The sequence below is a fragment of the Typopeltis vanoorti genome, chromosome 6, assembly GCF_054136105.1.
Source record: "Typopeltis vanoorti isolate ZY-2024b chromosome 6, IOZ_Tvanoo_1.0, whole genome shotgun sequence".
Taxonomy (NCBI): Eukaryota; Metazoa; Arthropoda; class Arachnida; order Uropygi; family Thelyphonidae; genus Typopeltis; species Typopeltis vanoorti.
This window is the reverse complement of record NC_143554.1, coordinates 157,527,692-157,554,447: the sequence shown is the minus strand read 5'-3', so window position 1 is coordinate 157,554,447 and position 26,756 is coordinate 157,527,692. Positions and strand designations below refer to the sequence as shown.

General features: G+C 36.2%; 1 protein-coding gene across 1 annotated transcript in view; it reads right to left on the bottom strand.

The window, feature by feature from the left end:
* The window catches only part of ric8a (ric8 guanine nucleotide exchange factor A), a 340,114-nt gene that overhangs the window by 254,720 nt on the left and 58,638 nt on the right, over positions 1–26,756 (bottom strand). Inside the window, exon 4 of the mRNA XM_090393889.1 lies at positions 38–107. Coding sequence (XP_090250015.1) covers positions 38–107 — 70 coding nt within the window. The remainder of the gene's footprint in view (positions 1–37; positions 108–26,756) is intronic.

Sequence of the window (26,756 nt, the reverse complement as noted above, 5' to 3'; positions counted from 1 at the left end):
CACAAACTTCAAAACATAAGTAAAATACACAACATACCTACAAATTCTCTGAACTGATGAACTATTATATATCAAGTTGCAAAGACACTTCTGGGCTTCAATTATAACTAAAAACAATAAAAACAAATTAAATATTCAATTGAAACAATAATGAAATATAGATCACTTTAATAATGCACAAAACTTTACATTTGTTGCTGTCTTCATTGTAATTAGAGTGGTTAATATAATCTAAAAGTAAAATAACTTTTTGAAAGTAATATCCATAATGAAAGGCATCTACAACGTATACACCAGATATCATGATAATCCAACAAAATCAAGAGACTAGTATAGTGTATTAAATTTAACCAATAAGACACAGCAGGAATAAATTAAAGTTTATTCATAAACTAACAACTAATATTTCTCTAATCACAATAGTATAATCATCAGAACACTGGGCAAGGTAAACAATTAACATAAATATTACAATTAATTATGAGCGAAGATGCCAATTCCATTGAAATGTGAATTCATAAGATTAAAAAAGTATTACATTAACTGTTTATGGTTCTGACGATGCCAGCATGAAACTAGAGAAATGATCTGTTCGTTATTAATAAATTTTAGTTTTGATGAATTGCATCCATTAAATTTAATAAACTATGTTAAACAGAATAAATTAAAGATGCCAAGAAATTATATTCTTCGTTTCATCCTTTATCTAAGCGTAAGCAAACAAAGTTTACACATGAAGTAACTTCACAATTGGGCTACGTGTATATATACAGAGGCTAATGACTTCACATCAATTGCCTTAGAAGCCTATGATGCTAGACACATATGTATAATATAGTATATAAAGGACCAGTCCTTTATATACTATAGTTATTTCACGCATAAACTTTGCTTATGCTTGATAAAGGATGAAACCAAGAATATGATTTCTTGGCATCTTTAATTTACAGTATAACCAAGTGGAAAAAATTCAGAGTATTTTAGTAATAAGGTGTGACACCCTCTGACTTGTATATGGGAAATATGATTTCTGCATTACTTCAATCTTGGTATCTCTTGGGTCTGGGTTGTGACCCTTCCCATAATGCATAGTACTATACATGTCCATAAGGATATGTGCCTTGCATTATGGAATACTACGGCAATTGATGTGAAGTCATTAGCCTCTATATACAAGTAGCGCAGTTACTTCATGTGCAAACTTTGTATGCTTACACTTGAATAAAGGATGAAACCAAGAGCATAATTTCTTGGCATCTTTAATTTATAATACAAGTGAAAAAAAAAAAACTTTTAACAATATGTTATACAGACAAAACTGGGTCTCCTCACAGTTATCTATTTCAGATTTGAAACTTCCATGTCTGTGTAACATACTGTATTAAATTCCTTACACAGCCTGTAAGAAAAGTGAAGACTTTTGTCGAGGGCTACTGAACCAAGGTCCAATACTCACCTCTTATGTTGCACTTCATTAGAATTAGAAGGCATGTGTCCAGATACTGAATGGAGATGGGTTGGCAATTTGGACTAGGTCAACTTAACTGTATTCTATATTGACTTAAAACATACACAATTATGATGGCAAAGCATTATCAAATGCTGACAAGGCTGCACTCCATTTTCTTTTTTTTTAATTTTTTTTTATCAGAAAACAACATGAACTGAAAAGACAGCTACTGGAACAAACTCGAGCAGAATTAGAGAAGTAACTGCAAACAATGTCCTAATATCCTCATTTAAATACGATACTGCCATTGCCATCTTCACTCTACTCATCTTTCTCAGAACTCTCATATCTGTGGTCTCCAGTCTTTGATCAAGTGTTTTATTTCTAACTCAGCTCTCAGAAGTTAAAACTGGTTTGAACACTATCTTGTATAGAGCTAATTTAGTGTTTTGGCTAATTTCTTTCTTATTCCATATAAATTTATTCAGCTGACTGCCTTATTAATTCTGTTGTCTATTTCCATTTTTAATTTCCCATCTACAGAAAAATTGGTGCCAAAATAGCTGAAATGTTTTACTTGTTCTATAGGTTTTCCATTCATGATACAGTTGATGTTTTCAATATATCTGCCTATTTTCATTATCTTTGTCTTTTTATTGCTGATTTTCATACCAAATTTATTACAACAGTTATTCAATTTAGTCAGGGAATCTTGCACACCTGATTTAACATCAAACCTTCTTGCTGTACCTCCTTCCATTTTAACTGCTGATTTATAGCTCAAATAGAGATTATGTATTGCAAGATATAATGTTCCATTTACACCATATAACTGTCTTTTTTTTTTAAGAGCTTTACATATGCCTTTTCCAGATCTATGAAACTTAATGCAAAACTGTATAAAGGTGAGAGCAGAAAAAGTTCTTTGCACGGAGAGTGCTTGGTCAGCGGAATGCACTGCCTGAGTGTGTTGTGAATGTAGACAAATTGAATCAGTTTAAGGCACAATTGGATGAGCTTTATGTATGATAGTGTGTACCTCCCACAATGAGTTTGATATCATGTTAAAAAAAAAAAAATAATAATACAAATCCTTATATTCCCAAGATTTCTCAACTATTTGCCTTAAAGTGAAAATTGATCCTGACAAGCTCTGTTTCGCCTGAATCCAGCTTGCTCTTCCCCAAGCTTCCCGTACATACAAAATTTATCTCAGCCATTTCTCAAGTACACTTGCATTAATCTTACCAGGGAAACTCAATAGGGAAATATCTCTAATTCTCACATAGTTTTATTTCCCTTTTTATATATGGATACTATGAGAATTCAACTCCAATCATCTGGAATTCAACCATCTAACCAGGCTACTGTAAAACTTTTATTCCTATATATTTGAGCATTAGTCAAATAAATAGTCATCTAAATCCAGCTACCTTTCAACATTTTTAGTTTTTTTTATGACTTTTTCTACTTCAATTATGGATATGTATTCCTGACTGTATTCCTGTTGAGCATTTTCTACTACCCTGCTGACATTGCTTGTTTTATTTAGCAATCTTTTAAAGTAGTTACTCCAGATATCTAAAATATCTTTATCTTCAGTTTTTCATGTCACCTTTATCATCTGATTCCTCAGTACTCTGTCTTCCATTTTTAAGCTTTTTAGTCACCAGAATATTTTGTCATCTTTCAGATATTTATTTTCTATGTTCTTACCAAAGTCTTCCAATGACTTTTTTAGCTAGCTTTGCTTTCTGGCATTTTTCTCTGTATTCTCTAAGAACACAAGCTGACTTACTTGCCAGGAACTTTCAATATGCTTTCTTCTTTTCCTCAACTGCTCTATATCCTGAGTCTACCAAGGAGTTGTGCTTTTTCTATCCTTGCAGACAACCTCACAATGTTTCTCTGGCTGAATTAATTAATGTTTTCAAGATTCCAATTAATCTCCAAGGTTGGGGTTCGTGTTTTTAACCTCTTTCATTTTTTCTTGAATGATGTTTGTGTATTTTAGTCTACAGTTCACCTCTAAAAGCTGCTCAACTTTGTTTTAAAACTTTCTTATATAATCTCCCATTGAAAATTCAATTTTATCCTGCTCAAAACTACATAGTGATCACTTTCTATTTCAAATGAGAGTATTAGAGCACAAAAACAGAGGGTGAAAGAATTGAGAGTTGTGGCGAGTACGAATGAATTGAAAGAAGATAAATTTTTTTATGAGAGAGGACTTGAAAGTATTGTTAAAGGTAGCAAAAGAAAAGAGTGACAGAGTTAGGATGGTGAGTATGTTGCCGCGGTACGACAGAGAGGAGTTTAGGAGGAGGGCTATAATCGCAAATGACTTTATGCGCAGGTTATGCAGACAGTGTGGTGTGGAATTCGTGGACATGTGGAATGAGTTTGATGGGCGAAAGAATTTATACAAGATGGATGGCCTGCATTTGAATGGATTTGGTGTGCGAAGACTGGGAAAAGTGTTGCTGAATGAAGTGAAAATGGATGTGCAGAACCAGGGAAACTAGAACTATCAAGGGGGGGGGAGTGGAATGCGGACATCAGTGAGACAGTTGAGTGTAAGAATGTATATAATGTACCCAAGCCAGTACTGAGGACAAGAAATCGGAATGGGATAGTTAGAATAACGCATCAAGATAGGGGTAGGACAAAGGACCCTCTGCATTTCATGTATGCTAATGCCACAAGTATTAGGAACAAGAAGGAAGAATTTTTGGCCTTGATTGGCTCTTCCTGGCCACAGGTTATTGGCATTAGTGAAACATGGCTGATGAAAGATGATATAGTTAGTGGGAGAGAATGTGTAGGTTATAATGTGTTTAGGAGAGACAGAGAGAATAAAATGTGGGGAAGGAGTGTTATTGATGATAGCTGATGAACTGCAGCCATGGAGACTTGAAGTTGTATTGCAGGATAGTGAAAAGAGCTCATTTGAGGCTATTTGGTGTGAGATTGAGACTGGCAGAACAAAATATACAGTTGGGTGCTGCTATAGACCAGGTGATGGAATAGATGGTGGAGATAGTATGCATAAGCAAATAGAAGCAATGAGTGGAAGGAGGGTAATTATTATGGGGGATTTCAACTATGGTAACATTGATTGGAAAGAGCAGAGGACACATGTGAGGAAGGAACTGGATTATATTCAATTATTAAGGGACAACTACCTGAGACAACATGTAATTGAAAATACTAGGGGGGGTTTAAGAGTGCTTGACCTGGTAATAGCATCTGAGAATTTGACTGTAACGAATATGACAATGTTGCCACCTACTGGTTAGAGCGATCATAAGGTCTTGACCTGGAAGGTGGCTAAAGGTGTGGAATTTTTGATTAAGACAGGATATATGTGGAATTACCATGCTGGCAAGTATGACAGGCTTAGGAGATTGATTGGTTCAGTGCCATGGCATGTAAAACTGCAAGGGCTGGATGTCGATAGAGAATGGGAAGTGGTCAAGGAGCATTTACAGAGGGTTATGGCTGACTGTATACCTAGGGTCCGAATAGTAAAACAAGTAGGGGGTTAAATGAATGAATAACACCATTAAGCTTGAGCTGCAAAAAAAGAAACAACTGTGGAGGGAATTTAAAGAGAAAGGTGACCTGCAGGCCCACGAACGGTATAAAGCACAGGCCAGAAGGGTAACGAGTATGTTAAAAAAGCAAAAGCAGATTATGAAAGGAAACTAGCTATGCAAGCTAAAGAGAATCCCAAACAGTTCTTTCAGTATGCTGCAAGAAAAAAAAAACTTTACACGGCAGAATGATTTTAAGGAATGACGATGGTATGGAGGGCACTGAATCAGTCAATATAGTGGAATTACCGAGCAAGCACTTTGCAAGAGTATATCATCCAGATGGTGACATTGAAAAAATGAGGGAACCATTAGTTTATACGGGAATTGTGATGAATGAAGTGGAGGTGAATAGTCTATTACAGAACCTTAATGTGAATACATCTGTGGGATTGGATGGTATACTGGCACGAGTCTTACGTGAAGCGGCTAAAGAATTATCAGTGCCCTTGACCATGTTGTTTAATCTGAGTCTCGGGTCTGGTTTAGTCCCGAAGGTGTGGAAAGAGGGGAAAATAGTTCCACTGCATAAAGGATGATCCAAGACTACTGTTGCAAATTACCAACCGATCAGCATATCAGGAGTCATTGTCAAGGTCTTGGAGAAAGTAGTCAAGGGAAAAATACAGGAATGGATTGATGAAAATGAGATACTGTACGGAGGACAGCATGGCTTTGTGAAGGGTAGATCATGCCTCAGTAACTTGCTCATGTTTTATAACACAGTGACGGCTGAACTGGATAAGGGAAATGGGTTTACAGTGATACTGCTGGATCTGGCTAAGGCATTTGACATGATACCGCATGGAATTCTAATCTGTAAACTACAACATATGGGAATGGATATAGGGTTAGTGAGATGGATAGGTGGGTGGTTGATGGAGAGATATCAGAGAGTAGTTTATTCAGGAGTAGAGTCCAAAAGATGGCCTGTGACTAGTGGTGTGCCGCAGGGTTCTGTTCTTGGACCACTGCTGTTTAATTTGTTCATTAACGATATAACGAAGGATCTAAGAGGAACAGTTCATTTGTTTTCTGATGATGCGAAGTTGGGTAGGGCAATAGTGAATGCAGAAGATGTCAAAATCTTGCAGGACAACTTGGATAGACTGGAGTTCTGGACTAAGGAGAATGGATGTCAATTTAATGTGACAAAATGTAAGGTTATGCATTTTGGGGTGAAAAGATTAGCAGCAGTTTACTACATTGGTGGAACTGTAATCCAGGAGATTGATAAGACCAGTGATTTGGGAGTGTTGGTGGATAGAGAGATGAAGTTTAGGGTGCACATTGCAAAAGTGGCTAAATCAGCTCATCAACTCACTTGGTTGTTGAAAAATACTTTAACAAGCAGAGACAAGCAAGTTATTGTAGCTCTGTACTGAGGATTGATAAGACCTCAAATCGACTACTGTGCCCAGATTTGGTCACCTAGGTTTCTTCTTGATGGGGAGGAGGTGGAGAGGATCCAGAGGCGAGTGACCAAGATGATAACAAGTCTATGGAATGAACATTATGAGAACAGGTTGAAGATCTGTGGGGTGCAGAAATTAGTTGATAGGTGGAAAAGGGGGGGGATATGATTGAGATATTCAAATTGCTAAAGGGTTTCTATAGGATTAATTCAGAGGATATTTTTGAGATCAGGACTGGTGGTGTGAGAACTAGGGGACACCTCTGGAAGCTGGGCAAGAGTGTGGTTAGCAAGGGTGTTAAAGATGGGTTCTTTACTTTTAGAGTGGTAAATGAGTGGAATAAGCTGCCAGAGTCTGTTATGGGTGCTATGACGGTGAGTGAGTTCAAGGCAAGGTATGATAGATGCTGTGAGAATGTCGTATAGTTGTGTGGACATGATGTTTAGGGCCTCCCTTGATGAGTTTAAGGACTCCCTGGAGTCGCCTGTAATAATAATAAATCCTCTGTATGCTCTCCGGTCCTGAACCAATGGGAAAACCTCACTAATACCAATAACATAATCAATGAGACTTTTCTTATCTCTTGCATTTTCTCTCCATGTAAACCTGTGCCCATTTTTATGTTGGAACATGGTGTTAGTAATAACTAATTCATGTCCTAAATAGAACAGCAATTACCAACTCACTCCACCCACTTTTGCACAGGCATTTGGTTTCTGCAATATGTGTATTCTATAAATATTTCCATGGCAAATGTTAATATGAATACACATATTGCAGAAACCAAATGCCTGTGCAAAAGTGGGTTTTGTGTTTAGTCAGAATCCACTGATGCATTGAACTATTAATTTTTTTAAATTGTTAGGACGTAACATATACGGCTCAAAGTATTAATAACACGAAAACTCGTAAGATTTGCAGTTACAGGCATAGCTCAATGGACTAGAGCAGTAGACCGGAAATCCAAAGATGATGGTTCGACTCCAGCTGGCTGCCCTGCAAAATATTTTAGAGTTTTCATTTTTCAAGTTTCGTTTAGTAAAAAAAAAAAGTTATTATTTCTATTATTTATTTTATAAATCAATGTCGAAACTTTAGAGAAAGTAAATTTTTAAAAAGTTAAAATTGTTTAATTAAGATTGACTAATAGAACCCATAAATATAAACACATAAAAGTCCAAGAAAAATCATAAATTTTATTTTTTACAAAGTAAACATAACATGTAGTACATATTATGTACTACACATATAGTGACATGATCAAAACATAATAGGTTTTCAAGAAAGACAAACACTAAAAAAAAAAAATAAAGATACAGACAAAACACAAAAATAATAAATTAAATAAGAACTACTGATAAATCCAGAAAAAATATAAAATACAGGTTAAGACAAAAATATTTTTAAAAAATTAAGAAAGAAATACCTTAAAGTTATTTCTGTATCAAAGAAGGAGAACCATCGGTATTTCTAGTCAGATGCACAAAACTTTTCGCGTAGCATATCATCAAATTCCTGACAGGTATCCTCAAGGGGTGTACATGAAAAATTTACATCATTACTAACTTCCTATCTACAATTTTCCTCCAAATCAGTCTGTTACTTGTCAAGACTCTAACATTATCAGATCTTATATTTCTATCGTCTAAGGCACTTTGTACTGTATCAATCCACCTATATCTTGGTCTTCCTCTGGGTCGATTTGCTGCCAACCTGGCAGAGAATACTTGTTTTGCTAATCTTCCTTCGCCCATTCTGTTTTTAACCAATTCATCCCATTCTTAATTCAGGAACTGGGTGAAGAATGCATTTTTTTACAGAAGTGTACACAGACACTTTTTTCTGTTGAAAATCAGAACCCATTACTTCTCCTATAGAGAAGCATGATCAATTGCTTGCTGAAGTTCCCTTTCAATTACCCTCATATTATGAGAGCAACAGTAAATTGTGATGAAAATATAGAGCATTGTCTACAGTGGGAGGAAGCTGTTCAGTGAGTGAGTTAACTTTGATAGCAAAAAGTGTCACACTTAAGACAGACCCTTGGACAACACCTATTTTTGATGATATGGCTGAGATGGTATATTTCCCACTCTGACTTGGAAAGTTCGCCTGAACAAAATTTTTAATAAATACAGGAAGTTATCAGCTGAGAACTATATTTTCGTCTTTTAATATGCCCTCCAGACTGTGTCATAAGCTTTTTTCCCCATTTCAAAGAACACTGAAACTAGATGTTTTTGCTTCAATAATGCACTCCTATACAAGTTTCTAAACAGACCAAATGGTCTAAAAATGAACAATGCCTACGACAGTCACATTGTGTATTGGAGAGAAGACTGTTGCTTTCTAAACACCAGAGATGTTTAGAAATCTCTGGTGGTTAACCATTTTTCTAATATCTTACAAAGACAGCTGATCAAAGCAATAGGTTAATAATTATTTGATTGTGTTGGATCCTTTCCTGGTTTTGGGATAGCAATTACAATTGCCATCCATTCATGTGCCGTCTCCTATCTAGGAGGTTGACTACTATGATGTTATTCATGGTTAACTATGCTCGTAGTTAACCATGACATGTGGTGAGGACCCTATCTCTTCCACATATTGTCATAAGTATTCATGACTGTTATCCGTGTGTGTTCATGGATTATAGTCATGTAATCCATTTGCCTGTTCTGAGGGATGAAAAACCTGAGTTTCCTTGTGAAAAAACCCTCTACCTCCGTATGAGACCGGCTAACTCACTTTTAGTTGAAAGAGACCAGATAAAGGTTCCTCATATCATAGACGGGAATCAAATCTCGGTCTTTCCAACCAAAGGGCTTCGTCTATACAAACTGAGCTACGGAGGCTCCAATTACAATTCACTTGCCAAAAATTCAGAAACTATTCCTCTGCAAGTATTCTATTGTATACTAAGAAAAGGAGATCCACAGAAGGTGATGGTAGTTTTATCATTTCATAATGGATGTCATCAGTCCCTATTGTACTAGGGTGAGACAGTAAAAGAGCTCACTGTAGTCCCTCGTCAACAAATGGGTGATTGCATGGCTCAAGCCCATTGGCAAAAAAATTTAGCCTTTGTTTCTGTTGCTGCTCTTTCAATATTACTGTATCAATCCACCTATATCTTGGTCTTCCTCTGGGTCGTTTTCCTGCCAACCTGGCAGAGAACACTTGTTTTGCTAATCTTTACTCACTGTTTAAGTGACCATACCACCTGAGATTAGCTCTGCTAACGCATTCCTGGATGCTGACAATGTCAAGTTCTTTCCTAATATCCTCGTTTTTTTATATGATATATTACTATTGATTCAATCTGTTCATGCCTCCAATCTTTATCAGGACTCTCATATCTGTGGTCTCTAGTCTTTGGTCAAGTGTTTTACTTCTGACCCAGCTCTCAGATCTATAAGTTAAAACTGGTTCAAACACTGTCTTGTATACAGCTAATTTAGAGTTCCGACTAATTTCTCTCTTATTCCATATGAATTTATTCAATTGACTTCCTACCATACCAGCTTTGATGATTCTGTTTTCTATTTCCATATTTAATTTACCATCTTCACTAAAAATTGTGCCTAAGTAGCTGAAATGTTTTACTTGTTCCACAAGTTCTCCGTTCACAATGCAGTTGACAATTTCAACAATTCTACCTATTTTCATTGTCTTTCTCTTTTTATTGCTGACCTTCATACCATATCTATTACAACAGTTATTCAATTTAGTCAAGGAATCTTGCAAACTTGTAGCGGATTTATTTAGAAGTATAACATCATCCGCATAAAGAAAAGAGCTGACATTAACATCTCCAATTCTGATATCAGGTTTAATATCACTTTCCTTCATAATGTGATCCATATAGATAATGGATAATGTACATCCTTGTCTCACACCAGATTTAACATTAAACCATCTTCCTGTACTTCCTTCAATTCTAACTGCTGACTTACAACTCAAATAAAGAGTAAGTATTGCTTGATATAATGCCCATTGACACCATATAACTGTAGAGTATTGAATAGCTTCTCTCTTGGTACCTTGTCATATGCCTTTTCCAGATCGACAAAGCTTAAATACAGGTCTTTGTTATATTCCCATGCTATCTGATCCAGGTAGATACCCAACAGGGTGCACCAAGAGAAGGTGAGGATTGGACATTTGGTCAGAAGCCCTGGTCGGTTCTCTGCATTCCTTTAAAGGCTATGTGGAGGTCTCCTCTCAGTTATACAGCTTTGACCCTTAAGCACCCCCACGTAGCATATAGATTTTATAATTTTCATTTACCGATATTCACACAATTATTATTTATTTATATAAATATTATGCTCTTCTTTGTTTCATATGAGTAAATTTTTCGATTTCTTAATGATTAAACTGTTGAATTTCTTGTAAGTAATCCTTATGAATAGATGGAATGGCTAGAGCATTCAACTGATCTTGGCCTGTCGAATTTCTTAAAAGTGTTTTAATATGTTTTAGAATGCTAAAACAATGTTCGGCATCAGTTGTGGAGACAGGTGTCACTAAAACAATTTCAATCAATACTGACACTTCGGAAAAGGTATCGACCAGTTTATTGTCTTGTATAAATCATGACAAGGCATTGATGTTGGGTATATCACTAAAAATAGTATTTTCATAGATAACAGTTAATTCTGATATCAACTTGTCTTCACTTAGCATAGGATAATTTCTTTTAATGTTTATTATGTGTTCCATAGGAAAATGTTTTCTATTGAAATTGAAATTTTTAGGAGCTACAATAAAAAATGATTTCAATATTTTGAAGCTGCTGAATCTGTCACTAATTTCACTAATTATTTTGTCAGAGGCTTGTTTAGCATCTTCTATCAGTAATTGATCTGTCTTTTGTGTCTTTTAATTCTTTTTTTAGGTAATTCCTCGCAATCGTCTGGAACTGATGCAGGAATAAAATCGGCGATACAATTCCGTACGAGATTAATGGATGATTCAAATTTATTGAATGCTTCTTTGATAGTGATATTGTTGGTTTTATTAGATTGCAATATTTTGTAAAGTACATCGACATGTTTTAAAATTGAATAAAAAAAAGATAAAAAGAAGTTGAACTCAAAATCTTGCAACGAATTTTTGAATGCAACCGATTCCCACACGTTTTTGTCATCCCATCCTTCTTCGTTTATGATTTTGTTACAACGTTCCAGAAGCTCTATTTTATTCTCTTTTATACAATTCACTATCTTGGAACAAAAATTCCATCCCGTGTCACAAACTCCTGGTACTTGTGTTTGACTAATTTCGCAAAGCAAGTAATTTCGCTTTGGAGAGGATGTGAAGAACACGCCAAATCCACTTAAAGTAGAAAAAAATGTTCTTATTCACTTATTTGATTAACAGACTTTTTTTTTAATTAAATTCAGCTGATGCATAACAGTGCACATAATGGGCATTACGGTAAACTTCTTTCATTAAACTCTGTACTCCATTTCGTGATCCACTCATTATTGCTGTACCATCACAGGCCTGTGCGATCAATATTTTGTTGGGATTAAATGATTTCAGTTCTTCTTTTAACACATTTGTAAGTCCTGTAGCAGTCCTATCAAGAACATCAATAAACACTAGAAACCTTTCAACTGGTTGAGAATCTTTTAGGTAACGCAAAATAATTACAAACTGCGAACGACAAGATACAGCGGTTGTCTCGTCTGCTTACAAGAAAACAAAACTCGCCTTATCAATTTCACTTTTAATTTCTTTTATATACACTTTATACGTGCAATCTAAAATGTCATTTTGGTTGGTTTTTGAAGTATTTTTTGCTACTTTTGAATTTTCAAGATGATCGTTTAAAACACTATCTAATGTGTAGCTGTGTATGAAACCATATCTAAAAACACTCCTCGATTGTTCAAATCGATGGTTTCGTCATGTCCTCTTAACGGCAGTTCGTGTACACCACAAAATTCTATACAGTCTATGGTCCTCAATAAAGTATGTCTATTTTTGTCAACTAATTCATTATGTTTCTTTATATTAAGACAATATTCAGTATCAATGGAAGATAAGATGTTCATTTTACCGAACATTTGAAATTGCACCACATTGTCTATATGAATTTTACTGGATTCGTGTTTTGGTATTTGCTTGGAAAGATGTTTTAGGTCTTTACAGCCACTGAGTGTCCACAAGCTCTCGCCACCAAACAAAACACAATAAAAACAGAATAAAGATTTTTTTTCATCACTCACACTAAGCCATGATTTCTTGTCAAACCAGGTTACATAAAATATTCTTGTTTTTTTACCATATTGTTGGGTAATACGCGCATCTCTGGGTTGGTATGTGCCGTCTTTTGATTTCCAATTTTTCTTCTAGACTTAATAACGAGATACGTTTTTCTAATAAACTATCGATTTTGTTCATAGTTAAAATATACTGTTTATGGATGTAATAAAAATTTAAACTTTAAAATAAATTATAACAAAAAACGACAACAATAATTAAACAGATCAACAACGAGAATAAATAATAAGACAATGAAAGAATCGCACGTTATTTACATACAACGTACATATGCAGTGATTGGGCCAGACTAAACAGGCCCCAAAATAAGCACTGTGTGCCCAGTAAACAAACACGCTCGTTAGTGCAATTGCTTCACAATCAAAGAATCGCGCACTAGGTATATACATGCCAACACAGTGACTGGGCCAGACTAAACTGTCCCCAAGATAAGAGTTGTGTCCGGTAAACAAACACAATTGCGAGTGCACGTGCTTCACGATCAAAGAATCGTGCGTATGTACATACGTGCCAACACAGTGACTGGGCAGACTAAACTGGCCCCAAGATAAGCACTGCACATGGTAAACAAACACGATCGCTAGTGCATGTGCCTCATACATGTCCTGTGTTCTACACGTATAAAATAGGGCCAGAGACCAGAGACCGTACTAAGTCGCAGTATATTGCGACAAAATACTACAGTAATTTTTTTATTAAACAATAAAACAAGTTGGAAATAGATCATCATCATCATCAAATTCTTGCTATGTACCCTCAAGGGGTGTACAGGATATGAGAGTACTACATGAAAAATTTACATCATTATTAATTTCATATCTACAATTTTCCTCCAAATCAGTCTGTTACTTGTCAAGACTCCAACATTATCAGATCTTATATTTCTATCGTTTAAGGCACATTGCACCGTATCAATCCACCTATATCTTGGTCTTCCTCTGGGTCGTTTTGCTGCCAACCTGGCAGAGAACACTTGTTTTGCTAATCATTCCTCACCCATTCTGTTTAAGTGACCATACCACCTGAGATTAGCTCTGCTAACGCATTCCTGGATGCTGACAATGTCAAGTTCTTTCCTACTATAATCGTTTTTAATATGATATTGCCATTGATGCCATCTTTTCATGCCTATAATCTTTCTCAGGACTCTCATATCTGTGGTCTCTAGTCTTTGGTCAAGTGTTTTACTTCTGACCCAGCTCTCAGACCCATAAGTTAAAACTGGTTTGAACACTGTCTTGTATACAGCTAATTTAGTGTTCCGACTAATTTCTCTCTTATTCCATATGAATTTATTCAATTGACTTCCCACCAAGAATTTGGCAAGAATATAGAAAATAAATATCAAGAAGGTGGCAAAATATTCTGAAGGTTGTTGAAGAAACTTAAGAATGGAGGAAAGAGTGCTGTATAAGGAATTAGAGATGATAAAGGTGACATGAAAACGGGAGAAAAAGATATCCTTGAAGTATGGAGTAATTACTTTGAAAAACTGCTAAATGAAACAAGCAGTGATGACAGCACAGTGGTAAAAAACACTGACCAGGCATGCAGTCGGAATACATATCCATACTAGAAGTAGAAAAAGCCATCAAAGGCTTGAAATGTGGAAAGGCAGCAGGAGTAGATGATATTCGACCAGAAATGCTAAAGTATGGTGGTATAAGAGTCTTACAGTGGCTGCACTGCATAGTTCAGAAAGCCTGGACAGAGGGACGAATTCCCAATGATTGGAGTAGAGCTCTCATAGTACCCATATATAAAAAGGGAAATAAAACTGCATGTGAGAATTACAGAGGTATTTCCCTACTGAGTGTTCCTGGCAAGATCTATGCAAGTATACTTGAGAAACGGTTGAGAAGAATTGTGGAAGAAAAGCTTGGTGAAGAACAAGCTGGATTCAGGCCAAATAGAGGCTGTCAGGATCAGATCTTCACTTTACGACAAATAGTCGAGAAAGCATGGGAATATAACAAAGATCTGTATTTAAGTCTTGTCGATCTGGAAAAGGCATATGACAAGGTGCCAAGAGAGAAGCTATTCAATACGCTGCAGTTATATGGTGTCAATGGGGCATTATATCAAGCAATACTTACTCTTTATTTGAGTTGTAAGTCAGCAGATAGAATTGAAGGAAGTACAGGAAGATGGTTTAATGTTAAATCTGGTGTGAGACAAGGATGTACATTATCCCCTCTGTTATTCATTATCTATATGGATCACATTATGAAGGAAAGTGGTATTAAACATGATATCAAAATTGGAGATGTTAATGTCAGCTCTTTGCTTTATGCGGATTATGTTATACTTCTAAATAAATCTGCGACAAGTCTGCAAGACTCTCTGACTAAATTGAATAGCTGTTGTAATAGATATGGTATGAAGGTCAGCAATAAAAAGACAAAGACAATGAAAATAGGTAGAATCATTGAAAATGTCAACTTTGTTGTGAATGGAGAACCTGTGGAACAAGTAAAACATTTCAGCTATTTAGGCATGATTTTTACTGAAGATGGTAAATTAAATATAGAAATAGACAACAGAATCAGCAAAGCTGGTATGGTGGGAAGTCAATTGAATAAACTCATATGGAATTAGAGAGAAATTAGTCGGAACACTAAATTAGCTGTGTACAAGACAGTGTTCAAACCAGTTTTAACTTATGGATCTGAGAGCTGGGTCAGAAGTAAAACACTTGACCAAAGACTAGAGAACACAGATATGAGACTCCTGAGAAAGATTATAGGCGTGAACATATGGCATCAATGGCAATATCATATTAAAAACGACAATATTAGGAAAGAACTTAACATTGTCAGCATCCAGGAATGCGTTAGCAGAGCTAATCTCAGGTGGTATGGTCACTTAAACAGAATGGGCGAGGAAAGATTAGCAAAACAAGTGTTCTCTGCCAGGTTGGCAGCAAAACGACCCAGAGAAAGACCAAGATATAGGTGGATTGATATGGTACAAAGTGCTTTAGACAATAGAAATATAAGATCTGATAATGTTGGAGTCTTGACAAGTAACAGACTGATTTGGAGGAAAATTGTAGATAGGAAATTAATAATGATATAATTTTTTTCATGTAGTACTATCATATCCTGTACACCCCTTGAGGGTAGATGGCAGGAATTTGATGATGATGATGACTTTCCACAATACCAGCTTTGCTGATTCTGTTGTCTATTTCTATATTTAATTTACCATCATCAGTAAAAATCGTGTCTAAATAGCTGAAATGTTTTACTTGTTCCACAGGTTCTCCTTTCACAACACAGTTGACATTTTCAATGATTCTGCCTATTTTCATTGTCTTTGTGTTTTTATTGCTGACCTTCATACTACATCTATTACAACAGCTATTCAATTTAGTCAGAGAATCTTGCAGACTTGTAGCGGATTTATTTAGACGTATAACATCATCCACATAAACCCAAGAGCTGACATTAACATCTCCAATTTTGATACCACTTTCCTTCATAATGTGATCCATATAGATAATGAATAACAGAGGGGCTAATATACATCCTTGTCTCACACCAGATTCAACATTAAACCATCTTCCTGTACTTCCTTCAATTCTAACTGCTGACTTACAACTCAAATAAAGACTAAGTATTGCTGATATAATGTCCCATTGACACCATATAACTGCAGTGTATTGAATAGCTTCTCTCTTGGCACCTTGTTATATGCCTTTTCCAAATCGACAAAACTTAAATACAGATATTTTTTATATTCCCATGCTTTCTCGACTATTTGTCGTAAAGTGAAGATCTGATCCTGACACACTCTATTTGGCCTGAATCCAGCTTGTTCTTCACCAAGCTTTTCTTCCACAATTCTTCTCAACCGTTTCTCAAGTATACTTGCATAGATCTTGCCAGGAACACTCAGTAGGGAAATACCTCTGTAATTCTCACATTCAGTTTTATTTCCCTTTTTATATATGGGTACTATGAGAGCTCTACTCCAATCATCGGGAATTCGTCCCTCTGTCCAGGCTTTCTGAACTATGCAGTACCACTGTAAGACTCTTATACCACCATACTTCAGTATTTCTGGTCGAATATCATCTACTCCTGCTGCCTTTCCACATTTCAAGCCTTTGATGGCTTTTTCTACTTCAAATATGGATATGTATTCCTGACTGCATGCCTGGTCAGTGTTTTTTTCCACTGTGCTGTTATCACTGCTTGTTTCATTTAGAAGTTTTTCAAAGTAATTACTCCATACTTCAAGGATATCTTTTTCTCCCATTTTCATGTCACCTTTATCATCTCTAACTCCTTTCACAGCACACTTTCCTCCATTCCTAAGCTTCTTCATGATGAGTCTTGACAGACTTTATGTCTTAGGAAGGACCTCCCTCGAAGAGTCTTTTGACTCCTTGGAGGCCTGAATAATAATGATAATAATAATAATTCTCTAAGAGCACAAGCTGACTTATTTGACAGGAACTTTTGATATGCTTTCTTCTTTTCCTTCACTGCCTCTTTAACTTCCTGTGTCCACCAGGGAGTTCTGATTTTTTTATCCTTACAGACAACCTCACCACATGCCTCTCTGGCAGAATCAATCAATGTTTTCTTCAGTTTGCCACTGAATCTCCAAAGTTTGATTCCTGTTCTCAAACTCTTTCATTTTTTCTTCAATAATCTTTGTGTATTTTAGTCTACAGTTCACATCTGAGAGCTGCTCAACTTTTATTCGCTTTAAAACTTTCTTACATGTTACTCTTTTCAATATAAAATTCAATTTTATCTTGCTCAAGACTAGATAGTGATCACTTCCAATTTCAAATCCTCTGTACACTCTGATGTCCTGCACCAGGGAGAAAACATCACTATCAACAATAACATAGTCAATGAGACTTTTCTTATTCCTAGCCTCTTCTCTTCATGTGAATTTCTGCACATTTTTATGTTGGAACATGGCGTTAGTAATAACCAGTCCATGTCCTGAGCAGAAATCCAACAGATATTTGCCATTATTATTAGCTTTGCTCTTTTCTCCAAATTTTCCCAAAATATTTTTGTATGTCTCACAATCATTTCCTACTCTGCTATTTAGATCCCCAACAAGGACCGACTTTTCCTTTTTCATTGTGTCAGTTGCTTTTTCTAAAGCGTCAAAAAATTCCTCCACTTCTACCTTAGTAGAACCTTCTGTGGGACCATAGGCACAAATAAGTCTCATTGTCCAGTTCCCCATTCTCATATTTGCCCACATTACTCTACCTGAGACTGACTGCCATTCAAGAAGATTAGCCTCGTATTTTGTGTTGAATACTATGGCTACTCCTTCTTTTCCTTGATTGTTATTGCCCGAATATAACATTTTGTATTTATTGCTGAGAAAGATCTCACCAGTTTTTGTCTTTTTTGTTTCAGTCACTCCGATTATGTCGATCTGGTACTTATCTAATTCCTCAGCTAGCTCCATTTCTTTGCCATTCAGGCTTCTTACGTTGATAGTACCGATCTTTAACTCTGGTGATGTTGAGTTGGTGTTTGTTTTCAGATTTGTTCCAGTAGCTGACTTTTCGCTGTTCGCCCTGGTTCCCTGGCGAAAACAACGGGGGCCTTGTTTAACCGGGCGACGCCCCAGCCGGCTTGAAATTTTGTCATGTCGTACCATCATTTTTAATTTTGGTTTAACCAATAAGAATACAATTTGGTCGGCTAAATCCCAAATTGCCAGCCCATCCTCGTTTGTTCAGTATCCAAGTAGATACCCAACAGGGTGCACCACGAGAAGGTGAGGATTGGACATTAGGTCAGAAGCCCTGGTCGGTTCTCCGCATTCCTTTAAAGGCTATGTGGAGGTCTCCTCTCAGCTATACAGCTTTGACCCTTAAGGAAATAGATCAAAAAATAATAATTACAAGAAACATTTTTTAAAACTACAATTATTGGGCTAATTACACAAATATAGGTGGGGCCCAGCCCCTATAGACGAGCCGCTCCTGAATGTACATCAAGCCACATCACATAAACACATCACAACCATTGCCTCCTCATCTTCCAAAAAGAACTAGGATTTCTCTTTCACTGAAGTCTAACATCTTGAGTGAAAAATAAATCCTAGTTCTTGTCGGAAGATGAGGAGGCATTGGTTGTGATGTGGCTTGATGTCAGAGTGATTCCAAGAAGAGAAATCTCATCTTGTCTGGAAATTTGAATGTTGTAAAAGTTAATACTAGGACAAAATGATTCTTTTTTTTGTGAGTTGAATTGGGTGAGATAATTTGCGTAGAGTAAGGTTTATCAAATGAAAGGGAGAAGTGTAATGTGCTGTCATCTGTAAAACTGTGTATTGGGTAAGAGGTCAACTGAAGTAGGTCACTGACTTTTTGCTGTTTGCCTGGTTCCTTGACAAAAACAATGGGAGGAGGGGGAAATGCTCTTGTTTAACTGGGTGACGTCCCAGCCAGCATGAAATTCTATCATGCTGTACCTTCATTTTGCATTATGGTTTAAAGCCAACAGGAATACAATTTGATCAGCTAAATCCCAAATTGCCAGCCTATCCTCATCCGTTCAGTATCCAGACAGATACCTAGCATGGTGCATCACAGAAGGTGAGAATTGGACATTAGGTCAGAAGCCCTGGTTGGTTCTCTGCATTCCTTAAAAAAGACTATGTGGAAGCCTCTTCCCAGCTATGCAACTCTGACCCTTAAGCACCCCATCTTTTCAATCTTTATGTGGATGATATTGTCACATGGCTACAGGATGGAGATCCTTAATGGTTTGCAGATGATGTGAAGCTTGAGAGGACTATTATTAACAGTGCTTACTCGTCAAGAGGATTTGTATAAACTGGAAAGATGAGAATTGGAGAGAAAAGGAGAAGATAAAAGGATGGTGATCCCATTGCATAAAGCTTTGATCAGACCACATCTGGATTTCTGTGCTCAGATCTGGTCACTGAGATTTGGAGGGGTTGAAGTTACCTTGAAAGGATGCAGAGACATAACAAAAATGATATCAGGATTGTACAATGCTGGTTATGACAACAGACTGAAGGTTACGCAAACTGCAAAGTTTGGTGGATAGAAGACAAATGGAGGGAGAGGTATGATTGAGGCATTTCAGCTGTTGAAAGGTTATTATCAGATTAACACTAAAGAGATTTTATATAATGGTACAATGAGAGGAAGGAACAAGGACAAGGAAGCCATCACTGAAAGTTGTAAAAAGAAGTAGTGAGTAAAAGCGCAAAAAAGGATTTTCAATGGAGAGTGGTGGGAGCATGGGATGGTGGAGAAAATGCATACAGCAGATGAATATAAGGAGCTGTATAATAGACTGTTGACCTCCCACAATGAGTTTTAAAACTCCATGGAGGTCAAGAAAATAATAATAACCTATAAGGTGTGAATACATCAGAAAAAGGTGATGCATATACAGTTAGTATACTTTGCAGATTTTGCAAAAGCCTTTGATAGCTGAATATGTATTAAGGATTAGGTGCTGGATTAAGCTATGATTAGGTTTAACGAAATGAAAAGTCTCAATGGAATGAAAATAGTTACAATATTTCATCTCTGTCACAGACATCTTCAGGGATATAATTATTGTAATAACACACACACACACAAAAAAAAAAATGAAAATAAGTAGAAGATGTTAAAGCAAGAGGAGCACCTCTGTGGGTGCTAGTAGTAAGATCTCCTGACCAACAACAGCTAAGGATCACCACCAGCACCCATAGGGACTTTAGCTTATAGTCTGATATTTCTGCTTATTTTGTGTTTCTGTGTGTTATAATTTTTATACTCTATCCCAGAAGATGTTTTACATAGATAAAACATTGCAACTATTAAACCTGTATTTAATTACTTATTGTGCTGTTTTCATTCCATTAATCTTAATTATGAGAATTTGGTAGATTGCTGCATAACAAGTTGGTAACAAAACTTGAACAGGTGGGATTAGATACTAGATCAGGGTTGAATAACTGATTAGCTATCAAACACAGATATCGGCAAGTTGTGTATGGTGGGGAGAAAGGTGTAATATCTGACAGTGAGGAGATTAACTACCAGTGTGGTACAGGGATCCACTTAGGGAGTTATTTATCTTGTACATTAATGACACTGGGATGAGTTTGATTGGTGGTATGCAGCTGTTTTCAGATGATGCAAAAGTGGAGAAAATCATAAGAAGTTAAGCAGATGGTGTGGCCCTACAAAGGATCCAGAACAGACTATATGGATGGGCAAAGTGAGTGGAGTTGTCAGTTCAATGTGTGCTATTTTGAAGTTTGATATGTAAAGAGAGGATGCAAAGTATAAAACTGGAGAGGAAATGTGGAGAAGATGGAAAAGAGAGAGAGATCTGTGGGTGGTGAATGGAAACCTAAAGCATAGGCTACATTACTGAATTTGTGAAATCACTGATTCAACTTATGGCAATGATGAAGAGGATCTTGACATGCAGAAGAAAAGACATTTTGGTTCCAGTGTATGATGCCTTAATCAGGCCCCCATATGGATTATAGCTGGGCATATTTGGTCATCTAGGTTCACAGTGATGTGAACATTAGAAATGGTCCAGTGAAGATTGATTGGTGGCTTCCAGTCTGTGGAATGTGAAATATGAAAAACAGATTGAGAGGGTGCTATTTGCAGAACCTCATGAATAGTAGGAGAGAGGAATATGGCTGAGACATATGAGTTAGTAAGTTAGTTTGTTATCAGATTAATGCATAAGATTTTTCAAAGAATGGAGGAAGATAGGGATAGAACAAGAGGAAACTGTATGAGAAGGGTGTAAGCAAGATGATGAAATGGCTGGTGGGTAGAATGCACTGTCTAGGTTGGAGAATGCACATACACTGAAAGAGTTTAAAGTTTGAATGAACTTCGTGTGTGTGTGTCACAGAAGAGACTTTCCACAATGCTTTTCTTTTCTTTTTTCTGACTCCATAAATGCCTGGTGCTAATAATAATAATAATAATGTCAATAACATCGTTATTAGGATATCTTCTGAATACAAGCTCATTCAGGGCCTTGAAATAGGAAATGATCATTATTTAATTCTTATCAGGATAAAAATAAATATCATATTGAAAAGAAAAATATTTATGAAAGTTTTAAAAAAGAATTAAAATTGAAATGCATTCTGTGATGAACTGCAGACTTAAACATACAAATATTATTGTAGGAAATATGAAGCAGTCTGAAAACAACCAATTCTGGTTGTTTTAGACTCAGTGGATACTCAGTGACAGAATGTGAAGAAAACAATGATTAATTCGGCTAGGGGAGTATCTGGTGGAGTTCTCTGCAGGTTATAAAAAAAAAACCAAACTTTATGATGGGCTCATGAAGTTAAAAAGCAGTCTTGTAAAAAAGAAATATGATTGAAATTTCTGAAAGTGAGTTGGCAACAGGTGCTCTGAAAGAATACAGAGAAAAATGTATGAAAATTATGTGTAAGAATGACAAAAGTCATGGGAAGAGAATTAAATCAGATCACAAAAATTCTGGTTACAGGAGGAAAAAAAAAACTTAGAAATAGAGTAAAGAGTATTATTATTAAAATGACTGAGATGACAAAGTCAACATAAAAATTGATTTTTTTTTTTACTCTAACACACATGAGGCAGAAGGGCCTACAGCAAATAAATGCCATGTGTGTGTATGTGTTAACGTGCAGGGATCAGAAGTACAATAATCTGTTGATATTCTTCTTAAACTGCTGGAGGATGTAGTCCTTTGGAAACACTTCAAGGGAGTAGGGGGGGATTCCATCTACTTGAATTCAAATTAAATTTGAATTCAAGTAGATGGAATGAATTATGACTGGGGTTTTGGTGAGTGTACAGTTCAATTGAAAAGGGATGTAGAGCAGATGTTGCTCAAGTTCCTGTAGGTCTAGCAGAAATGGGAGGCATAATAGATTTGAGTAGATGGACAAATGTGATATAATTTGTTCATAAACTGTTATGGATATGAAGTATTTAAATAGCTGAAATCTTTTAACAAAGATGTCACAAATTTTAGGCATTTCAAATTAAAAGTTTGTGGTTCATGACTTTTAGTAGTTTCATGACTTTTTGCTACTGTGAGCACAGGATACTGTACACATTGAGTCAGAGACTGGACACTTGTGCACAGAATGTTTTTCACATGCACATGACTGGCAAAATTTAGAGGGAATATTGAAATTAAAGCTGAACAGGAATTAGAAAATTAAAAATCAAAAATGAAGATAACACATCTGATATATCTAATTAAAAAATTATGAAATAAATCAATTTTTTTCTCTATTATGATAAAGAATGGATTTCAAATTTTGAAGAATGAAAAACTAGAAAGTGTTTAAGAAGAAAGAAAATCCCAGACGATGACATAAAAGCAATAGGAAAAGTTTAGGATAGTACATACGGTAGGCTCTTACTATAGCAAATGCCACTATAACAAACTCGCTAACTTTAGCACTACTACTGAAAAAATCCTGACCAAAGCTCCACAGTTAAAAATTGTACCTGTAGTCACCAAACGTTTGCTATAATGAGTTGACAAGAGACTTTAGGTACTAAGAAAGGGAAAAAAAATATAAAAAATCAGCGATGACCTGGAAAATGCAAAGTCACAAGAGGATTACAGAAATTAAGAGAAATTAAAAAGAGAGTAAGTTAGTTAATCCTTTCTATTATGCTTACACGGTTATCCGAATGCATTTTTGAAAATTATGAAGACAACTACCGTGTTTGAATAAAAATTTTAGTTTAATATAACTAAAATCTACATTCGACCTTTATGTCAAGGTCATCTTCTGGAGCATACAACTATACACAGAAAACAAGCTACATTACAATCAAACTGGTTTGTTAAAGATACTGACCAACCACTACAACAATTGTTGGCCTGACCTGTGGGGTGAAAAAAAATAATAATAAATTATACATCAACGTTAGAGTCCTATTGTTAGTGTTATCTGTTGGTTGTAGAAATACATTGGGTGCAACAATAAGTATCTATCTATATACATATATTAACATCATGATTATACTTGTACATTCCAGCCAGTTGGTATGGAATGGTTTCTAATACTAGCTGAAGATTGGTCAGAGTCCTGACTTATGCTGGATCTTATATATTAGGTAGGCTGAATGTGTGCCATCCAGATCCTTGGAATTTTCATGCCATCTTTGTTGTTGATATTTGGGTGGTTTATCAGGATTTCGCAGGCTTCCTTAAATTTCCTTTCATACCAGGTTTTTGTGTGGTGTAAAGATCGGGTGCTTTTCCAGTTGATTTGGTGTAAGGTGTTGAGCGTGTGGTCTGAGAGGTCTGCTTCACCATAATGGTTATATTTAATGTGTTCTTTCTTGCGTATGGGAATTGTCCGTCCTGTTTCACCAATGTATGGCAAGTTGCAGGTGCAGCGGATGCAATAGACTCCAGGATGTGCTAATGGGAGGAGAGGATCCTTAGAGGAGTTGAATATGGTTTTAAGTTTAGTGGGTGGTTTAAAGGTGGCATTGAGGTTATAATGTTGTAGGATTCTGTTGATTTTTTCTGATAACCCTTTAATGTATGGGATGGCTATGGTTTTACTGTAATCTAGATTCGCTTTTGTTGTTGTTTTATGGAGTATTTTATTAATAGTATTTTTGTTATGGCCATTATTTATTAATGTGTCGCTGATGATTTTTAGTTCTTGTTTCAGGACTTGTTGATTAGAGCAAATTATTGTAGCTCTGTTTTTAAGGGTGTTAATGACTCCATATTTTTGTGATGGGTGGTGGTATGAATTAGCATGTATGTATTGGCCAGTGTGTGTCAGTTTTCGGTAGACCGTGAAGGATAGACTGCCTGAAGGAAGACGTGTGACTAGTGTGTGTCTAGAAACGGGAGCGAATTTTGATTTTCAATTTCGATGGTAAATTGTATGCGTTCGTGTTGTTTGTTCAGGTGGCTAAGGAATGTGTTTAGCATTTGTTGCCCATGCGGCCAAATCACGAACACGTCATCAACGTATCTAAGCCAGACTGTCAGTCTTAGCATGGCGGAATCAAGAGCCCTTTGCTCAAATGTTTCCATGTAGAAGTTAGCGATTGGGGGGGGATAGTGGTGAGCCCATAGCCGTACCTTCTTTTTGTAGGTAAAATTTGTTTTGCCACACGAAGTAACTGGACTGTAGTACGTGGGCAAAGAGGGCCATAATGTCGGGCAAAAATTTGTTCTTTAGTAGGAGAATTGTGTCATTGATGGGGACATCAGTGAAAAGAGCAGAAACGTCGAAACTGACTAATAAGTCGTCTTTGTTGAGTGTTTTATGTTTTTAATTTTGTTTATAAAGTGTTGTGTGTTTTTTATAAACTTTATAAACAAAATTAAAAACATAACATTCCAGTTACTTAGTGTGGCAAAACAAATTTTACCTACAAAAAGAAGGTACAGCCATGAGCTCACCACTATCCCCCCCAATCGTTAACTTCTACATGGAAACCTTTGGGCAAAGGGCTCTTGATTCCACCATGCTAAGACCGACAGTCTGGCTTAGATATGTTGACGATGTGTTCACGATCTGGCCGCATGGGCGACAAATGCTAAACACATTCCTTAGCCACCTGAACAAACAACACGAATGCATGCAATTTACCATCGAAATCGAAAATCAAAATTCGCTCCCATTCCTAGACACACTAGTCACACATCTTCCTTCAGGCAGTCTATCCTTCACAGTCTACCGAAAACCAACACACACTGACCAATACATACATGCTAATTCATACCACCACCCATCACAAAAATATGGAGTCATTAACACCCTTAAAAACAGCGCTACAACAATTTGCTCTAACCAACAAGTCCTGAAACAAGAACTAAAAATCATCAGCGACACATTAATAAATAATGGCCATAACAAAAATACTATTAATAAAATACTCCATAAAACAACAACAAAAGCAAATCTAGATTACAGTAAAACCATAGCCATCCCATACATTAAAGGGTTATCAGAAAAAATCAACAGAATCCTACAACATTATAACCTCAATGCCACCTTTAAACCACCCACTAAACTTAAAACCATATTCAACTCCTCTAAGGATCCTCTCCTCCCATTAGCACATCCTGGAGTCTATTGCATCCGCTGCACCTGCAACTTACCATACATTGGTGAAACAGGACGGACAATCCCCATACGCAAGAAAGAACACATTAAATATAACCATTATGGTGAAGCAGACCTCTCAGACCACACGCTCAACACCTTACACCAAATCAACTGGAAAAGCACCCGATCTTTTTTTACACCACACAAAAACCTGGTATGAAAGGAAATTTAAGGAAGCCTGCGAAATCCTGATAAACCACCCAAATATCAACAACAAAGATGGCATGAAAATTCCAAGGATCTGGATGGCACACATTCAGCCTACCTAATATATAAGATCCAGTATAAGTCAGGACTCTAACCAATCTTCAGCTAGTATTAGAAACCATTCCATACCAACTGGCTGGAATGTACAAGTATAATCATGATGTTAATATATGTATATAGATAGATACTTGTTGTTGCACCCAATGTATTTCTACAACCAACAGATAACACTAACAATAGGACTCTAATGTTGATGTATAATTTATTTTTTTTTTTTTCCACCCCACAGGTCAGGCCAACAATTGTTGTAGTGGTTGGTCAGTATCTTTAACTAACCAGTTTGATTGTAATGTAGCTTGTTTTCTGTGTATAGTTGTATGTTCCAGAAGATGACCTTGACATAAAAGTCAAATGTAGATTTTAGTTATATTTCAAACACAGTAGTTGTCTCCATAATTTTCAAAATGCATAAGTTAGTTAAAAGACTGGTATAAGAGAAATTAGATGAATGGTATGGCAGAAGATGCCTAGAAGGCTGCAGAGTTAAGCTGCTGAAAAACTGTATGAAGTGATGAGGAAAATATGGATAAAGATATACATAAGGATATGATATCTCTATTCCAATTACAATTGAGACCCTATAACAAA